We start from the raw sequence: 18,373 nt of genomic DNA, 5'->3' as shown, positions 1-18,373 counted from the left end.
AGAAATTAGAGGAAAGAAAAATACTTCCGCAAGAAAAATTGTCAGAAACTTCAAATGATAATTTGTGTTCATTAATACAACATATTTGTGAAAAACAGCATATAGATCAATAAACCTTGATCTGTTTGGAAAAAGAAGCATCTGAGGAAGTGCAAAAATATAAACAACAAAACCAAGAGATATTTGGAAAGTATGAAAAAGAAATATGGAAATGGGAAAGAAATAGATATTTGATATGGTGCAATATTCATGCAAAGGATAAAGCCAAATTAATCAATATAAAGAAGACAGCCCCAAAGATATTCGAAGAGAAATACAGGCAAAGGCATCAGGATATAAACAATTTCACAACAAAAAATAATATCACAAAGATGGAACATAGAAAAGAAGATCAGTAAAGTAGAAGTTAAAAAATAGAAGTTGAAGTTATGGAGTGCCTGCAGTGTGAAGGATTTGACAGAAGATCTAGCACAGGTTACATCACAGCAGGATGGAGTGAGTCCCCAAAGCAGGGAAAAACAGGAAGATCAAGAAACATCTGAAGAAGAAATATGGACATGGGAAAGAGAAAGAGATTTAATATGGTGTAATATTTATGCAAAGGAGAAAGCAAAACTAACTAATACAAAGAGAAGCAGCACCAAAGTTATTTGAAGAGAAATACAGACAAAGGAATCCGGACATGGAACACTTTACAATATAAAAAATAAGAAGACCAAGAGGAACAGTAGAAAAGGAGATTAGTAATGGAGAATTTAAAGAAACTGAAACTGAGGTTATGTAGTACCTGCAAGTGCAGGATTTAGTGTAGAAAAAATACCACAACAGGACAGAGTAACGGATATCCAAATCAAGGGAAACCAGTGGAACAGGAAGCAATTGGTCAGGTGTCATATAAAGATAATTTGGAGCCTTTCACAGGAAACCAGTATAAATTTTCACTTGAAGCTAGCTATACAGCAAGGAAAGGAACAAGAAACTGTGGAAACTCTGATGCAATCAGTGTTGAGGAGTGATAGGCCAGTGAGTTCCCATTTGATAGAGCAACAGATGGCACAGGATGAAATTGATGAGACTCTGTCACAGGAAGATGCTATAGAACCTTCTATAGAATGCCTGCAGTAATTGGAAAACAAGGGATATGCCCTCTGTTTGGAAAAAAAATGAGCTAAGAGAAGAATTGTTTGATTTAATAGGCATGAACAGATATATCAAGATCAATGAGAGAAATAGACTGCAGAATGTTAATAAAACCCAAAAAGTCAGAAGTTTGATAAAACAAATGAACACAGTAATTAGGACTGTTCATAGAGATCCATGTGATATAACAGAAGTAAACAGGATACATTACTGTGCAGCTAAATTAATAACTGATAAAGTTCTACCTCAAGAACACAGGGTAATGTGGGAAAGGAAGGGGAGAAATCAAATAATGTCATGGAAATATCGAATAGAGAAAATTATAAAGCAATTAAGGCAAGAAGTGTCACTGTTAGAAGACTATAGAAGAGGGAATAGATCAACAAAAATACTAAGAAAGATAGATGTGAAAAAAGCAATGCGCAATATTAGAACAGATCAGGATCTATCATGCACTATCACAAATAAACTAAAATTTTCAGCACAGGCAGAACAACTTAAAAGATATAAAGACAAATATAAAGGAAAAGTGCAAAATAAATAATTTATTGATGACCCGAAAAGATTTTATCGAGAACTGGGAAATAAGGTAAAAGGAATTGAAAGACCGCCAAAAAAGAAGAAATAGATACATTTTGGAGAAGTATCTATGAAGATCCTGTGGAACATAACAAAGATGCAAAGTGGATAGAAGAAGTAAAAGAAAGAATAAGAAGTTTCAAGGTACGGGATATGAAATGGGATGAAGTAACAGCTAGAGAGATTGAAGCAAAGTTAAGAAAAGCCTCTAAGTGGGAAACCCCAGGCCCAGATGTAGTACCTAACTTGTGGTTAAAAGTATTAACATCTTTGTATGAAGATTTAGCCATGAGTAAGCATTATTTATATGCACACTCAGAACAAACATCAACCTGGCTAACAACAGGAAAAACATTGTTCCTTTTTAAGAGTGAACCTGCAAACTACCTTAAAAATTGTAGACCAATAACTTGCCTTTCGACGCCATATAAACTATAAATGGGAAATTATGCTGACAGAGTTTATAGTCTTTTAGAAGAAAACTCAATTATGGCAGATGAACAAAAGGGCAATAAAAGAAAGTCATATGGAACAAAGAATCATTTGTTGTTAAATAAAGTCATAGTGGAGAACTGTAAAAAGGGAAAGAATCTAAGTATGGCATGGATTGACAACAAAAAAGCATTTGATAGTATCCCTGATTCATGGATAAAAGAGTGCTTAAAAATGTGTAAGATACATCGTACACTGATCGACTACATTACAGTGACCATGAAACAGTGGCAGACCCCTTTGCAATTAAGCCATAAAGGACAAATTGTTATCCCATGGATAAAAATGTAAAGGGGGATATTCCAGGGTGGCTCTCTATCACTGTTATTATTCTGCCTTGCCCTTAATCCATTAAACTGTTTACTCAACAGCTTAGGCCATGGCTATAATCTGGCTCCTAGAAAACAACAAAATGTAAAGACTTCTCACCTTCTCTTTGACGATGATTTAAAACTGTATAGCTTATCAGATGAGGAACTGAAAACACAACTGCAAGTTGTCAAAAGTTTTTCAGATGATATGAGTATCATTTGATCTTGATAAATGTGCAAAATCAATGTTTAAAGCAGGAAAACTGCAACACCAGGAAAATATCAGTTTAGGACAAGAATGTGATATAAAAGAACTTGAGCAAGGAGTGCATAACTATTTGGGAATTGATGAAGGATCAACAATAAAACAGAAACAAATGTGAATAAAACTTAGGAATACTTCAGAAGACTTAAATTAATCCCGAAAACAGCATTGACATCTAGGAACAAAATCCAAGCTATAAACCAATTTTTTCTTCCTGTCCTAACTTACAGTTTTGGAGTGACTGACTGACCTTCAAATGTGTTGGATAGATTAGATAGGAAAACAAGAAGGATGATTCATGTTTACCAAACGATTTATAAAAATCAGTGCACACCAAGATTATATATTCCCTGTTCCGCAAGAGGGATAGGCCTCCTTGAAATTGATTATATGTAACGATCTGCAATTGTGGGACTCCACACATATCTGCTGACCTCAAAAGACCCAAATGTTGTGAAAGTTTTGGAACATGAGGAGAATAAATCTAAGATGACTTCTCTGCTTAATCTAGCAAAAGCTTATTGGCATCAAGCATGAATGGAAATCATTCCAGAAGTAGATAAAAGTCAGGCAGCAAATGAATGTGCCAAGAAACAAAAGAAAGAATATAAGGTGAAGGATCAAATGAGATGGCAAGAAATGTGGAAAAAGCATAAATATAGTTGCAAGTATATAAAACTTCTGGAAGAACCTCATGTTGATCAGGAACGGACACAGTAATGGTTAAGGAGAGGCAAATTTAAACTAGGAGATGAATGGTTAATATTGGCAGCCCAAGATAGTGGACTGCGTACACATTGGTTTATAAAGTCCATTGAACATGTGGGAGAAACAGACAAATGTAAGTTTTGTAAAACCGAATTGGAAACAGTTGCACACCTCGTTGCTGGTTGCAACATATTACTGGCAGAAGGACTGTATATTGAAAGGCATAATAACATAGCAAGAATGTTGCACTGGGGATTGTGCAAACATTATGGTACTGAAGTGGCTGAAAAACACTGGAAACATGAGGCACAGAGCATAATAGAAAATGAGGACGTCTACATCACTTCGGATCTGAAGTAGCCAAAAAACATTAGAAACATGAGCCACAAAGCATCACAGAAAATTAAGAAGTCTACATCACATAGGATCATCCATTACCATCAGTTCAAAACATAGATGCTAGAAAACTTGATATAGTGGTCCAAGAAAAAAAGACAAGAGTAGCATTGATCATTGAAATTGCCACACCCAGTGACTACAGTGTCTTGCGTGTAGAGAGGCACAAAGACATAAAATATCCGGATCTGCATGCAGAAACAAGAGCAATGTGAAAGAAAACTACCCAGATGGTCCCATTAGTAGTAGGAGCAATGGGTCTTATAAAAAAAGAATTTAAAATCATATTTAGATATGTAACCAATATATGTAACTCCATATGAACTGCAGAAGGAGTCATTACTGGGTACATTGCGGGTGCTGCGAAGAGCACTACTGGCTGACATCAAAGATTGAAACAATACTAATTTCATGAACTTTAATCATACTTGGACATAGAAATGGGGTCCATTCCCATCATGGTATTAGAAACCCAAAAGACTTGGAGAAATTAAAAAAGCATAATACCATATTATAGTAAGCCTTGCAATTAGTGTGTAGGTTAGAGACTTACCTTGCAAATGCAGCAAGTGACAGACCTGTATTTCCTGGCTGACTCCATGTGATGTAAGCAGTACACAGCCAATACATAGATAGGTACAGGTTATCTGTGTTGGCTGGCATCAGCTATTTTAATATATGTATGTGGGTAGGAGAAAGGTGTCAGTCCCTAGGGTCCTAGGTTATCAGCGAATGTGCTATACATTGTCTATTAGCCAATGCCAGGGCATACAGGTCTACGTCTTCTTACAGGGACATCATCAAGAGGCTCCTCCTCTGAGTCCTCTTGTGGGACTGGCTGTGGTGACCTTGGCACTGGTGGGGTGCTGTGTATCCCTTCCGTTTGCTGATCCTGCTACAGCTTTTTCCTCAGGATCGTATTGTGCAGCATGGCACATATTGTGAACATATGTGCACATGTGGTTGGAGAGTACTGATATCAGCAGACCAAACACACATGCTATGATATTCCTAGTTTGTGCATGTGCCTCATTATGGCATTCTTCTGTGGATGTGTTTGCATTTCTGATGAGTGTCATCATCCATGGTTCCAGTGCATAGCCAGCATTCCCCAGAAAATAGCCGTGTGGGATGTCCCCCCTAGCAAACATCTAGTACCGCTGTGATGCATGCCAGATATGGGAGTCATGATAACTGCCAGGCCTGCCAGCACACGCATTCATGATAATGCCCTGGGCATCGCACATGACCTGGGAGTTGAAAGAGTGGTACCCCTTGAAATTGAATTAGATTCTACCCTTCTCACCAGCTGATAACTTGATGTGTACATGAGTGCAATCTATAGCACCCAGTATCTCAGGGTAGTGTGCTACATGGTAGAAGTATTGCATATTGCTGGCCCTCACCTCAGGGGTGAGGGGAAAATAAAGGTGCTCATTGACATGTGGTAGCATGGCATCCAGGAATTGGTGGCATACCCTGGATGCTGATGCCAGTGAGACCCCCATCATGTCCCCAGTTGATCTTTGGAAGGTACCTGTGTTTATTATCCTAAGGGCTACACATACTTTTGCTTCCACTGGGATGGGTTCCCCTCTGTTGGCTCTGGGTCTGAGTTGAGGGCGGCAGAGCTCAGTGAGCCCTTGTAGCATGTCTCTGTTCACCCTGTAGCATTCTACAATCTCCAGCTCATGTAGTTCCTGGAAGGTTACCTGGGCCTGAACACTTTTCTCCTTCTCTGCCTACACCTGTTGTCAGCAGCAGCAGCAGCAGCATTGCCGTCAGCATCTAGCACATAGAGACGTAGCAGACCTGCAGTAGGCCCTAGCATTCTTTCAGTTAAAATTCCCAAGTCTATCCTCCAATGGTGCAGAGTATGGGGAAGAATCACACTGTAGGGTGTATGAATACTTTATAGCGCTCTATGGTAGATGCTGCTATAGTGATTGGCTACCTATGATGCATTGCATCTTCCTAGTATATCACTAACATCATTTTTTATGACCCTAGTTTAAGTTAAATAAGGGTCAAAACATTAATTATTAATACATTATTGCCTTTTAGATACTCTCAGCAATGTGGTGAGCCTTGCATGCTCCATAGTTAAACAAAGCTTAGTAATCAGTAGACACACCTCCCAGACTTCCACACTAAGCACAGCAGCGCACAATGCAAACACAGGGAAACACACACCCTGTAGGTAAACAAAGCTACTTAGAAGTCAGTGCACACACCCCCTAGACTTCCATGCACAGCATGGCTGTGTGCCGCGCAATCAGGTGCAGCTAAGCTCTGTTCAGCTTAATGGTTATTGGGCACACCCTCTCCTGATGTCAGCTACCTCCTGTGTAGATACCAACACAGTTCTCTGCATACATGAAGGGGATATGCCATTATGCTTTTCAGTAACTGTATCTCACTTGCATAGGGATCCATACTCACAACCTAGAAACTACATGTTTCCAAGCCCTCCCACATTAGCAACAGCACCAATGTACCATTGAAGATATTCCATGCAGGGTCCTGTAATACATTTCGGTCTCATAATATTAATTTTATTTCCACTTTTTTTTTTCTAATTTTAACAAAATTTCTGTAACTTTTGAGATACATAGAGGATATTTTCGGTCATATCTGTGTGTGGTATGCCATTTCTGACATTTTTCTACATTTGTACAGCCCCCTTTGACTGTCTACATTCCTATACACAGAACTTTTCCATATACACTACAGACACTGACACGGAGTCTGCAGGGCTGCCTATTTGCTTGCTGGATCACTCTACTTGCCTCATTTGAATGAGATTCACCTGCTTATGAGGTGATTTGCATGCCACAGAACTTCCCATGTTGGCACATGCATGTGAGTTGCCCAGCAGTACTAACTGGATCCCAAGCCTGCTTACTTTCTTGTAAGCACCATGGTGCAATGCCTACATGGTAACAATGACCATGTAGGCTTTACTAAATTCCCCCCAGAGAATAACTGTGGCCTTGTCTTTTCTGATAAGACTCAAGACCTGCAAAATCTGCAAGTACTGCTGTTGACTCCCTGCTGGTTATTTTTCCCACTCACCCTTACATTCTTTGAATTGTTTTTTAAACTTGGCGATTTTAAGCTTCCCACCCTAAGTGTAAATTGAGCCTTATAAGCTCCTGCCTTTCTATATTGATGTTTACATCTTGAATTATTTATTAGATTTTCCTTGTGCTTATTTGGAAAAAAAGTGCATTTGCCTCTCATTGTCTGTTCTACTTGTTCTGAGTTCATTATCTTGCTAGTTAGACAAATTAGTGCATTTTGCACTCTAGGAAGCTCTTTTCTGTGTTTTTATAGGATTTTCTGTCAAGAGGCAGAAGGAGGTAGTGTGATATATATAGGTTGGAGCAACACACTAGAGATTCCTGCATGCAGTAGTCTTATTGGCTGGAGGGCTTATTAATCAGTTTACCTTATTTTAGTGCCTTTATACATTCTGTACAATTGAGTCACTCTTGGCTCATTTCTACAAAGCAAATTACTTTTTTTTTTTGAATTATCACACTTTTATAACCTATTTAGCATACACTGCTGTCATCTTGAGTTACCCTTTCTTTTTTTTTTTTTAATATTTTTATTCATTTCCAAAAACAAGAAAACATGAATGCAGGTTATTATGACAATGATGTATTTACAAATTATTTAAAAAGGTAGGCTAAAACCTCTAAACAGATATCAAACATTAAAACCAAAATAAAGTATTTACAAGGGTGTCTATTGTTGACATATAATTGACTTTCTATACAATTGTTTCCTGATTATAATCTGCTGCAGTCATTATTCTCCAGTATTTCAGTTACTTTTTGCCATGCTACGTATAATGATGTAGTTCTTTCAGTTCTTCCTTTAATAGTGTTCATTTCCAATTGCGATACTGCTGACACCATATTCATGAATTGCTTAAAAGTTGGAGAAGTTTTGGATTTCCAGTTTGATGTAATGTTCTTCCTTGCAATAGCTAGGAGAGTCCATAAGATTACATATTTTGTTCTTGGCACACAGTCGGGTACAGGTACATTAAATAAAATAATAGATTTGGAAATCTGGAATTTATCATTGAATACCATTTGCAGAAAATAATTTATTTTATCCCAATATGGTTTAATCAAATGGCATTCGTAGAACATATGTTGCCAGTCTGCTTTTATTGATAAATCACATCTCCAGCAGCCAATATTTTTCTTAAACATAAGTTCCATTTTATGAGGGGTTACATAAGATCTGTGTATGAATTGCCATGTAAAAAAGTCTCCAATATAATGAAAGTGATGTCTGCTTTGGAGAGAGAAGAATTAGTTTTTTATCTCTGTCATTTGGCACATGCCCATTAACTGATCTATAATAATTCCATATTTTGTCATTATTATGCATTTTTTTTTGTTTGTTTTATAAATAGATGATAAGTATCCCTTTCCAGTAATGGGTTGATTCGTTAGTAATATTATATGTTCTATAAGGTTAGGAACATTTTGTCTTATTGATGGTTGCATTGTTTCTTGTTTGCTTAATATATACTGTCTTAATTCTTGTACATGTAACCACAAACTATCTTCCATATTTAATTTCTGTTTAATCTGGTCTATTGTCAGAGGTTTTCCAGAGTTTAGCAATTGATGCCAATATATTAATCCCTTTTCTTTAAGCATGTTGACTGCTTCCATATTAAATGTTATTATATTACCTTGTGTGTACGCTACTGGATATAAAAGAAATGACCATGCTTTAATATCAGAATTGCTATTAATAAGATTTTGGAAAATTTTTAATGTATAAGTAATGTATTTGGAACTTATATTTTTATTCTTATGTATCATCATATATTCCTTCATCAGCCATAGAAAATTGTTTGGTATGAAATCTGTATACTTATTTGCTACTACAAATCCTGATTTTAACCAGATTCTCTCATGAACTAGCTTCCATTTTGATGTACCCTTTCTTGAAGTTTAAGTTTGTAGTAGCATTTCACACTAGACACTCTTTTACTGTGCCTTTACATTAGAAGGACTGGAATCATTCATTTTGTGGCAGTAGATATTTACCTGGTCTATCTGAGTTGGGAAGCACACAACAAGTCTCTAAGTGTAGTTGTTTTATTGGCCAGAGGGTTCAGGAGTTAGTTTTCTTTATTTTCAGTGCTGGTATAAATTCTGCACCCTTGCTCGGAGTTGTTCACTGTGCTAGTACCCTATACAGATGCAAACATTTGGAAACATTGCTTATTTCCATTATAGTGTGAAAGCTTAATGTGTTACTTATTTTTTCCACTTCTTTAATGTTTAAAGTTGCATTTTCAAACTGCTTTAAGCGCTGCTTGTCTGAACTGAAATACATTGTATCTAGTTTTTCTTAGTATTAGGCATCTGTTTGTGGTTCATTAAGATTTGGGCTCCAAACCAGTCATGTTACACTAAGAAGGTCAAAGTCTGCCCTCTTGTGGCAGGAGAAGGTGGATTTCACCTATCTGAGTTGGAAATTGCTGGGGCAAAGCTTACTGTATGCTTACCTTATAGGCCTTGGGGCATAGTTAGTACTAAACTTGCCTTTTTTTCTGATCATATATAAGCTTTCTTCCAGTAGCAGTTAATGGTGCCTTGTATACATGCAATCACCAGAAATTAAAATTTTCCTAAAAAAAAAAAAAAAAAACACCTTGGGACTTTACCTCAGGTGTCCATTACTCCTGGGGCAACTTGTTTACATGGAGAGCAGCAATTATGCATTAAGTTAGGACTATTTAGGCCTACCTTTCCTTAATATAGCACCAAGGACTATTGTTGCTCAGACAGTATCTGGTTTGGCTGCCGGGCAGCATTGCTGGTTAGGTTAGCTGCAGATTGCACCAAGTAGGCTTTATTCACTTGCCTGGTTTCAAACACCATACACTCTTATCCCAGCAAGCACACATTAGGACCTGCAACCATGGATGGGCACTTTCCTGCTATATCTGCACCCAGCTTGGGGGACATGTGCATCCTGAGGCAATTCAACAATTGCCTTATGTAAACTGATAAACATTTAATTCTCAAACAGAGATATACAGTATGTGAGAAATGTAGTTACACATTCACACTGGAGGCTAGACACTCACATACAGACATAAAAAGCAAAGAACAGGTAGTCAGTAATTCACATACACCACTGACCACAACTCATGAAGGACCACATACACATAGACCCACCTATGCAGAGATGCTCACATGTAACTTACCCAAACCTCAAAGGCCTCTCTGGCAGAGTCCTCAGTTACTCTGCATATAAACAAACAAGACAATTCCATCACAACACATAAAGCCACATCTTATAGTGTCCCAAATAACAAGCTCATGAGGCAAAACCTCCACAACCCTATATTCTGGTCAAGGAAACTCCATTGTGAGACACACTGATATCCATCTTAGCAGGCTGGATAAAGAGAAGATTACAGTTTGTTGCTTGTCAGGGACCAGGATCTGCCAGATCACACAAGCACTCAGGTCACTTACCTCTAAGTACCAGTATAACTCAGTCATAGTCCATGTGGGCATGAATGACCTGAGTCATACACCCTTGGACTATATGAAGAGAGATATGACTGAACTCTCAGAATATGTGTCATAAGCAGGTATGAGCCTAGCACTGAACATCCTTCTACTGTCTCCAAGGTTTATTCCACAATGCCAGCAGAAAATAATCAACATTAATAATTGACTTAGCTACTGGTGTCATTCCAAAAGGGTCCAATACTTGTCATTATGGGAAGACATGGTTGACAAGCCATGCCACTTTGCTGGGATGGTCTTCACCTGTCACCTCTATGCTTTCACATATTGGCCAAAACATTATCCACCCCTATAGTGCTTTTTAGGTATTGCCAAACAGACAAACCTTCCAACATAACAACAGCTACTCAGGACAAGCTAAAGGTATTACTGCTCAATGCTAGGAGTCTTGACAAGAAACTGCACTCCCTGGAGAATGTTGACGTACGTGCAGTTTCTGAAACATGGATTAAAGCCACAGAAGTTACTACAGCAGTGCTGGCTATAATGTCTTTCATATTTTCTGACCACCCACTGAACATGAAAGATCAAATGGCAAAAGCTATCTATCTACATAAAGGATAAGTGCACCTCAAGGCTGGTCAAATAATATAACATGTTTGAGCTACTCCATGCCCAGCTAACTATGGGAAAAGTCCATTACCATATCCTTGTCAGCTAAGATCACTACAATTAATCAGGAAACCCATCTGTAATACCTGAAGTTACTAGAATCACTCATTATCTATTGCAATACCGTACTCATGTATGAATTTAACTACCCCTATATTAATTGGGGGGCAAACACAACCACTAACATGCAGGCTCAAGGATTTTTTGAACTGTAAATTCAAATGCCCTGGAGCAGCTATTCTGCAATCCCACTAGGGGAACAAATATCCTAGATCTGGTATTCATATATACGGGAGAGTGCTGCACCCTTCCTAGCATGATGTCTTCACTGGTAAGATTAGATCATAAATTGGTCTCCCTTGAAATAAAGATAAAACTAGTCTCCCCACCTAATCCCCAACATTTAAGAACTTCTCTAAGGTAAACTACCCCCTATTAAGAGACAGCATAGCTAGTTTTCAAGCTTCCCCAAATTCAGAAAACACAAAAACACATGCAGTGGCATGCACAAAAGCCCTGTACAGACATAAAAAATGCATAGAAATGGTAATTCCAGACTGAAATAAATTTAGGTTACACTGTAAAAACAAGCCATCTTGGTGGGTCTGTCATACTGATAGGTTGCACAACAAAAGAAAGACAATCCTGTTGAGAAGTAAGAGAGAATGTGGACAACAGAGCAACAAATCCTTCATTAGTTAAAACAACTGAAACAGGGAACTAATCAAGTCTCTGAAAGCAGACGTTGAGGTAACAATAGCTTACAAACTAAGGACAACCATAAGGCATTTTTCAGTTATGTCCACAATGTTAAGGGAAGCACCCAACAATGTGCAGAATTATTTGTAAATGGCATCACGTATACTAAGTCAGATGTAGAAAATCTGCTGGCCAGCAAATTCAGGAAAAATTTCACTGCCCGACTGCTAATTATCATCAAAGACCAGGTTACCAACATGCTCTGTAAAGCTTAAAACACAGCTTTAATGGGGGCCCTGATGATATACCTATATGTCTTTTAAACAGCTTAAATCAGGACTTACCAGGCCCATTAGAATCTCTATTTAATCACAGCCTCCTGAGTGGCTTTGTCCCAATAGAGTGGAGGACAGCAACTGTCATCTCTCTGCATAAAAGGGGATCATCTACTGATCCAGGAAATTACAGACCCATAAATTTTACTAGTCTTATATGTAAGGCCATCAAAAGAATAATCATGTACCTGATAAATAATGACATAGGAAACCTTAAAACACTGGATCTGACTCAATTCAGCTTTATCAAGTGCAGGTCATATCTACTGAATCTGATGGATTTCTTTGAAAATGTCACTTAGGCCATGAATGAGGGTAAAAGAGTGCACACTGCCTACATCGACCTGTCAAATACATTTGACGCAATTGTCCACTTAGGTATTATAACTCACAAAACTGGGCATGGATCCCTACATCAGCGGTGAACAGCCAATTGACTCATGGCAAGACATGTGGTTAAAGAGGGTGAATCCAGATCCATCAAGAGTCCAGTTACTAGTGGTGTGCCACAGGGCTCAGTACCGGGACCTCTCCTGTTCAGAATATATTTCTCTGAAGTCATGGTTAATGTGGAAGGCCTCTGGATGACAGTTTTGCCAATGACTGCAAGTTAAATCCCTCAGTTATCTAGATATATTTCAGAAAGGTATATATCAGACAATGATTGGGGCCAGAACCATGACATAAAACTAAATGTAAAGAAAATGCATTATCTTATCCTTTGGGAAGTCTAATACCTCTGCACATTACAACATCAATAGCACACCCTTAAGAGTAGATGCAAAGGTGAGAGATCTAGGTAAACAAATAGATAGTAATCTGAACTTTGACTACTATGTGTCCACTGTGGTAAGGACGTCCTTTTATGTGGCACAACTCTTAAGTTAAGGTATAGCATCCAAATCCAAGGAAATTATAGTCTTGTTGTACTCAGCCCCACATTAGACCAATAATCAACTACAATGCACCATTTGGCATGTACTTGAGGGTTATATTCACAATTCTCAAATACCAAAATCTCGAGTTTCAAAATCTCGAGTTCAGAATCTTGAGATCTTGAAATCTTTAAATTGTGACCCCCCTGAAACATCACCCAATACAAGACAAACATGTGTATGCAGGGGGACAAGCATCCCTGCACCCCCCACAACCCCCGCAACTTAAATATACCAACTCCGAGATTGCATTACAGTGAGGACAGGCAAATCTCCTGGTCCGTGCTGTATTTCAATCTCCGTTCAGGATTTTGAAGTTTTTAAACTTCGAACATATGATCTTTGATCATACAAGTTTTGAAGTTTTAAGCTTCAAAATTCTAAATGGGATCCGTTCTTGACTAGGCACTTACAGCAGCTGGAGTGACCTCAGAGGTTGCTCACAAAGAAAATACAGGGTGTTTACAACATGTCCTATGCAGAAAGACTAAAAGCCCTCTTTTTACTCTGTCTCCTACTGACTATTAAGCAGTGACCTATGCCTGACCTACAAGGCACGCACAAATCCAGCCCTGATGGAGCTGCTACTCATTCCCAAGCCAAGCAGCATGAGGGTCACATGATCTTGGGATCTAAACTTAGTCAGTGACTCAAACAAAACATGCTGAAAAAATACCTCTCAACCTATTAGAGCTTGAAATCTGGACAAAGCCATAAATAATGGGGAGACCAAGGCCCTAAAATAAAATAGGGAGAGTTTTTAAGTATTGCACTTACAGACTTAGAATAACACGTCCTGCATTAACATGAATTTTCTGAAGGTTATGAAGTCCGAAATTCAAACATCTGTCATTATTTTCTGACTTCTATTCTCAATGATTTGCCAATAATTTGCCAGAAAATCAAAATTTTATGAGGAGCAGATCAAAAATATAATGCAAATATCTGGTCATTCTGCAAAAATCTGGACAGTTGAGATGTATGCTGGAGGGAAAGATATGTGTCTCAGAAATTGCCCCTTGTTTGGAAGAGGCTTCTTAGTTACATTAAGCAGAGTCCTTAATTGACCCTCTTCAAATGCACTTTGGATTAACAGAAGGGGAATCACAAACTCACACAAGTGGTAGAGCCTGTGTCCCTTATGGACAGGGGCAATTTTAAGATTCTCAAGGCATAGTCACACATTCATGCCATCCTCTTGCCCCTAAGGCCATATATTAGGTAAAATTGGATTATATTGACTAGACTTATAAGGGCTCTTAAGCCATCAGTCTAGGACTCTCCTATGAACCTATTAATATACTGTAAACAAATGCAATAAATGAATAATAAATAAATAACCACTTTAGTTATGATATTCCTGTAGATTTATTTCTGAGTTTTAGTTACTGCTTATTTCAGTTTACATATTGTCCTATTTCTTCTTGACAGGTTGATCACACCTATTTGCTACAGCTTCTGAGAAAATCCAAGCCTATTGCAGACACAGGTTTACAATGGCTGCAGCAATCTCTAATATTTTTCAAAGCCACAGTTGTGTTGTAATTCGGTGCTAAAGCAAGCTTGATGCATTTGGTTATTTTTTATACATTTTTGAATTGCTCCGCCATGTTGCTATATTTCATTAGCTTATAGCAAAACTGTTTATATGGTCTTTAGCCTGTTCTGCTGCTAACCCCTGTTTTGCACCTGGAAATGATGTGTAATGCTGTTTCCTTAATCCCAAACATTCTGAACATCTCTGTGTGCCACGGAAATGAGCTTTGCTGACGTAGGTATTTACGAGTCCTAGCTATTGTCTTGTGCAAGTTCACTGGCTCATTTAAATAAAATAAAAGTTGTTCTAGTTACAAAAAATGGTTGATTTTTTTTTTCAGAGTCTGAAAAAAATCGTTATTCAAAGGTGAAAGTGCCTATTTTGACCTTTCTGTTGCTTTTGTCATTTTTTTTCTTACACGGTTCTGATCTTTTTTTCTGCTTTATGTTGCTTGCTTCTGTTGTAGTTGTTTACTGAAGTTTTACTGTTTTATTTAATAATAATTGTAATAACCAAACTGAAATATGCAAATAAATACCTTTGCTTTCTAATGCTGAACTCCATTCATTTTCAGAGCAACAAATGCTGGAAATTTTAATTTTGAGTCTTTATCTTCAGCTATGACTGTCTGCAATCAGAGTCAGAACCAGAATATAGGACTTTTTCTGAATGGTTTCCCTGGACTGAATGAAATGCAACATTGGCTTTTGATTCCTTTCTTTATTATGTTTTTAGTAGCATCTGTTGGTAATCTATTAGTCCTGTTATGTATAGTAAAAGAGCAGCATCTACATGAACCCATGTATTACTTTATTTCCATATTATTATCAGTTGATCTTATAATAGATATTATTATTCTGCCTCAGGCATTAGTGGTACTGTGGTTTGGTTCTTTCCTGTACATTTGGATGCCTGCCTTGTGCAAATGTTTGGTATTTACTTTGCTAGTGCCATGGAATCAACACTGCTCGTATTAATGGCTTATGATCGTTACATTGCTGTGTGTAAACCTTTACGATATGCATCAATAGTGACAACTGAATTTGTATTTAAAGGAAGCTTACTTGCTGCAGTAAGGAGTCTTTGTATTGTGCTGCCTATAGCAATACTTGCTAGGACATTACCGTACAATACTACGACAATTGTTTATAATGTTTATTGTGAGCACCTTGCTGTCATCAATGTAGCATGTGCTCATAATGTCATGAGTGATATCTACTTTTTCGTTTTAATTGTTCTAGCAGGATTGCCTGATACAACATTAATTGGACTGTCTTATTACATGATTATCAGAACTGCATTAAAACTGAAATCAAGGGAAGCTCAAAGAAAGTTACTTAGCACATGCAGCTCTCATGCCTTTGTGATTGCAACTTTTTATCTTTTAGGGATGCTTTCTTTTTTATTACTTTTTGTTGAAGATAAGATGCCTGCATATATCCGTGTTCTGTTTTCTTTTTTGTTTATTTGTCTTCCTCCAACATTGAATCCTCTGATATATGGTATCAAAACAAAAGAAATTCGGAGAGCAATAATTAAAACATTTAATACATTTGTAAAATATTTGTAGTGCTTGTGTAGTGAATGCTACTTTCTGAAAGTATTTGTATGAATGTACGCTTGCTTTCACAATAGCAATCATACATATTTCTAGCATCATTCATATCTGTGTTGTAAAACATAGATTAGTAATGACTGTATCCAGGACATCACTAATGCAATTTCCCCACTGAAAACTGAGGTGTGTAGCCATACATTAAAGCTCATTGCTAATCTCATACTATAGATCTCTTTGGTTGTTGTGTTGTTGTGTCTTTCGGCTTTTCCCAGTTAGGGGTCGCCACAGCGGAACTCCGGTCCGCTAATGATTGGCAGTAGATTTTTACGTGCCGAGTTGCCAGCCCTGACACACAACCTTCAACGAAGGTACGCCCATTCACGCATGTCTCCACACAGAAGATGCTCTAGCTGAGAATCTAACAGGACAACGTTGTACTTTGGTATTAGCCATAATTTTAAAATGTAATTCAATGTTTAGAATGCATTTTGAGATTGAAAAATTAAAAAATATGTGTGTTTCAAGTGGCTACAAATTCTTCTTTGTTGTCTTCATAAACAAACCATAAAAAAACATTTCTCTATGCATGCAGTGTTTGTTAAATGCATTATACATAGTTTTGCAACTGTTGACAAACTCAGTGACTTAGCATCTAAAATAAAATTATATATCAATGAAATATAGAAACATAAATAGCTAGTTTATTATTTAATTGACAAACAGTGTTCTTCTATGAAAAATGTGTTTCAAAAATATTACATAATATAAAAATAGTGTCACTGACAGCATTTTCATGCCTACATGGGCATGGCTTTATTGAAAACTGTTTCAAATTTTGAAAATTCAATAAAATGTATGTAGGTTTACTTAATATTCTTTTCTGCGTTAACACAATTAGATTAGTCTGAATTAAAATATCATTATACAATAGAAGGTCTTTATTATTCAAAAAGATACATTAATATTGACTGACGAGTTAGTCATGTTAATTATTCTACAAGTAACATATAAAGACACAAACTGCTAAGCAGGAGGATAAGGGTGAAGGTACTCTTTTCATAGAAATGTGTGTGTGTTTGTGTGTGTGTGTGTGTGTGTGTGTGTGTGTGTGTGTGTGTGTGTGTGTGTGTGTGTGTGTGTGTGTGTGTGTGTGTGTGTGTGCGTGCGTGTGTGTGTGTGTGTGCCATCCCACACATAATAGTGACACATCTATGAAATGAGCATTAGTTTTTCTATTCTGTATATTGATACACTATGAAATTGTGAAGATGTATATGCCATACCCTTGCAGAGTACATAAAATCCTGGCAGAGGAAGATGACTAAAGAGCTATCATACAATGACAAGAACATTAAGGAATTTACTTCTTAATGTCATGTTATAATAGCAACAAGCATAATCCTGTGTGTGTTTGCTTGTGAGTGTGCGCGCACATTTGTGTGTGTGTGTGTATGTGTGTGTGTGTGTGTGTGTGTGTGTGTGTGTGTGTGTGTGTGTGTGTGTGTGTGTGTGTGTGTGTGTGTGTGTGTGTGTGTGTGTGTGTGTGTGTCTTTTGCATGTCTTACCAGTGTCTGCCTTTCTTTAATTACTGCTGTTTCACTTTCACGATCAATACATGTCACCTGTGATTAAGTCCTGTGATACTCACACACATTGTTAGCACAGAACAAATATAAAATTAATAAGTGATGCAGTTAATCAATAAACTCTACTTAGTATGACACACTCTGGAACAAACATTTCTTGCACTTAAATAGGATGTGTAGAAAGTGTTTTAAATGAAGTTTTGAGGGGTTTGTCAATTAATCCACTTGCTACACAAAGTGCATACCAGGTAGAACATGCATGTGTCATGGATGCTATGAATCTCTGGTAAAAGTATTGTGCTACATTATAAATGAAACATTTCCCTCCACCTGAAAATGAACAAATGCACTTCAGCATTTTAAGTATAATCCAGAATGCAATTAAAGACTAAAAAATTATCATCAAAATCTGCAGCTAGTTTTAACAGCCTGAGTTAAGGGCAGCACTCTTAAAACAGTCAGACAGTAGCTTAAAAAGACTTAAGACATAAAATAGTTCATGTGACTACTACTACAGATATACATACTTGTATTCTGAAATATCCATAAGTCTTCACTTTACTTAGAAAATTCTTGCAGATGACAGCACTTTGCTGCTCAATACTAATAAAAGCTGGTTCAGAAACATCACTTATGCAT

The 18,373-nt window shown here is 37.3% G+C and overlaps 1 protein-coding gene across 1 annotated transcript in view; it reads left to right on the top strand.

Moving 5' to 3' along the window:
- The window catches only part of LOC122802213 (olfactory receptor 52N2-like), a 50,114-nt gene extending 33,954 nt beyond the window's left edge, over positions 1–16,160 (top strand). Inside the window, exon 3 of the mRNA XM_044071875.1 lies at positions 15,457–16,160. Coding sequence (XP_043927810.1) covers positions 15,457–16,160 — 704 coding nt within the window. The remainder of the gene's footprint in view (positions 1–15,456) is intronic.
- The last annotated feature ends 2,213 nt before the right edge of the window (positions 16,161–18,373 follow it).

The sequence above is a fragment of the Protopterus annectens genome, chromosome 5.part0 (assembly GCF_019279795.1).
Source record: "Protopterus annectens isolate FY-2018-M chromosome 5.part0, PAN1.0, whole genome shotgun sequence".
In the NCBI taxonomy this organism is placed as follows: domain Eukaryota; kingdom Metazoa; phylum Chordata; order Ceratodontiformes; family Protopteridae; genus Protopterus; species Protopterus annectens.
This window is presented reverse-complemented; position numbering and strand designations above follow the sequence as displayed.